At 46.8% G+C, this 2,330-nt stretch overlaps 1 protein-coding gene across 1 annotated transcript in view; it reads right to left on the minus strand.

Moving 5' to 3' along the window:
• Positions 1–837: 837 nt before the first annotated feature.
• GAS2L3 (growth arrest specific 2 like 3) overlaps positions 838–2,330 on the minus strand; it is an 11,451-nt gene continuing 9,958 nt past the window's right edge. Inside the window, exon 8 of the mRNA XM_009645587.1 lies at positions 838–2,223. Within this exon, the coding sequence (XP_009643882.1) occupies positions 838–2,223 (1,386 nt within the window). The remainder of the gene's footprint in view (positions 2,224–2,330) is intronic.

A 2,330-nucleotide genomic window follows, 5' to 3' on the forward strand; every position in this document is an offset into this window, starting at 1 on the left:
GAAAGACTGGGCTCACTTACAAACGGATTTGAACATGAACTAAGCAAGGTTATTTGCCCAGGGTTTTACTGCTCACTGAAGAGATCTGTCATAAATTTGAGAGGCTAAGGCACAACAAAAGAGTGTGATCAAGGCCGTGATTTTCCATATCCAATTTAAATTAACACAAACCAAGAAGGCTCCACTTCCAAGTTAGCCGAAGCCACTTTAAGGCATATGGGGGGCACAGTGAACACTGGTAACAGCAGCTGTCAAATCTAAACATGACTAGATTTCTTTCTTTCTAATACATGCAGGTGACCCAAATTTGTGTTCTGGGACACTGGTGAACTAAAAAAACCAAAACCAAAACCACCAAAACCCGTATTTGAGGTATTGGAACTTTTACAGCTTGTGCACAGCTCTACCGCTTGCCACAGGCCTCGATGCAGATGTCCCAAAACCACCAGAATCGCTCAGGCTCTGCCCTGGATGGAGGTTTCTTGGGCAGGCTTCGCTCCCTTGAAAACGAGCAGCAGCAAAAGCAGCAGCCCTAGCTCCCCTTTCCTCTCTCCCGCCTTCCCCGCAGCAGGTCAGGCTAGCAGCAAACAGGGATATTCTCTGTTCCACCATGCTACACAGCAAGCAAGCTCACTTCTAAATATATCCACATAGAAGTTTCTAAACTGCAAAATAAATACAGTTGCTACTGTAAGTTATGCAGAAAAAAAGTAGGTTATACCTAATATTTCATGGTAATTGTAGTGTTATTTAACTTTTTTCCTTGTCCTCGGTGTAGCAGGTACTAGAGGCCCATTTGAATGAAGTTAAGACTTCCACAGAAAGTAACAAATAAGTTTACTTTCTGGGTTTTTTACTCCCCGTCATAACAAAATAGTGATCATCTTGCCTGCTTTTTGTAAGAGGACCTTTTGATACACCAGGCGTTCCTTTGCTACACGCCGTTGCTGATTTTCCCTTGGGGAGGGGCTTCTTGGCTGCTGGGGCCAAGCTTTCATTTGCTTGCAAGCTTTTGGTTGAAGGCTGACTTTTTGTGGAAGGCTGCGCTGGCTTTTTGGTCGCTTCTGCTTTGACTGAAGTTTGAGGAAGGCGTACAGCAGATAAGGGAGTGCGTTCAGGAGGTTTGGATGAAGCAGGTCCAACCTGAGGGTGTTTACTGACATTTGGCTGCTTAGTGACAGCTGAAGATACGTTTTTGCTTGTAGATAACAGTGTAGGTGGTGACTTCAATGCTTTGCCAACTGCAAGGGAAGGTGCAGAAGCTGAGTGTTTTAGGACCGAAGCATTTTTCAGGTTCCTTGCCAAGTCAGAAGCTGTTTGTGGAGCTTTCTGAGGATGCTGAGACCCAGTTCTTGAGGTCTGAATAGTATTTTCAGCAGGCGGTTTTACAAGGAGCTGCTGAGAATGTGCAAACTTGGCAACAGCACGCAGATTTGTAACAGGCGGCCGGGCAGCCCTTGGAACAACCGAATTCTCTTTGGTTTTAGTGACAGCTACAGGTTCGAATTTAGTGGCGACATGCTTCTGTTTCGAAGCTGTCGTTTCAGCTGCCCCAGGCAAGTGAGACAGCTGTTTTTCAGAGGAGAGGACAGGATGCAGCACTGGTGCCGGGGAGCTCCGAGCCAGGGCAAATTTCACCTTGGGAGCATCAGGGGACCGAATACGTTTGCGCAACATTTCGGAGTGAACAAGAGCCGTTCTCGTTCTTGCAGATGAAGAGCTTTTGCTTACAGGCTGCGAAGGACCAGAAGCTGGCGAGTCGTGTGCTGGGGACTCCAGTTTCTTTGAGGTGCCAGCTACCGGTTTGAAAGGAGACTGCACGCCTGTCACTGAAGACCCTTGTAATTTGGACCTTACTGGCAATGACTTGGCTGTGGAGGATGGGGGCAGTGGCACTTTTGGTGATGCCAGGGCAGGGGACTGAGGACGTTTAGATAAAGCCTTCTTGGCACTGGCCCCGAGACCTGAAACAGGAGTAGGGGGTTTTGATAGTTGCTTTTGAAACATACTGACAGCTGACATTGGATTCATGACAGGGGGCTCCTGAATTCTAGCTGATGAGCTGGGGACACTGTCACTGGTGACCCCTTTCTGAAACGCCAGGATTTTTTGTTCCAGAGTTGCAAACTGAAGCACTCGGCATGGATCATATTTAAGCAGAAAACCTTGAAGGGTGTCCCAGCCTCCACCAACACGTACCATCACATGCTTGCCATGTAGCATCTGAGAATGAGGGAAGAAGAACAAGAGAAACTTCTGTCTTGTTTTATGCAGCACTATGTCTTCATCTTGCATTAAAAACTATTTAAATTGACTAAAAACATGAATGC

Source organism: Egretta garzetta, unplaced genomic scaffold, assembly GCF_000687185.1.
Source record: "Egretta garzetta isolate BGI_Z169 unplaced genomic scaffold, ASM68718v1 scaffold38, whole genome shotgun sequence".
Taxonomy (NCBI): Eukaryota; Metazoa; Chordata; class Aves; order Pelecaniformes; family Ardeidae; genus Egretta; species Egretta garzetta.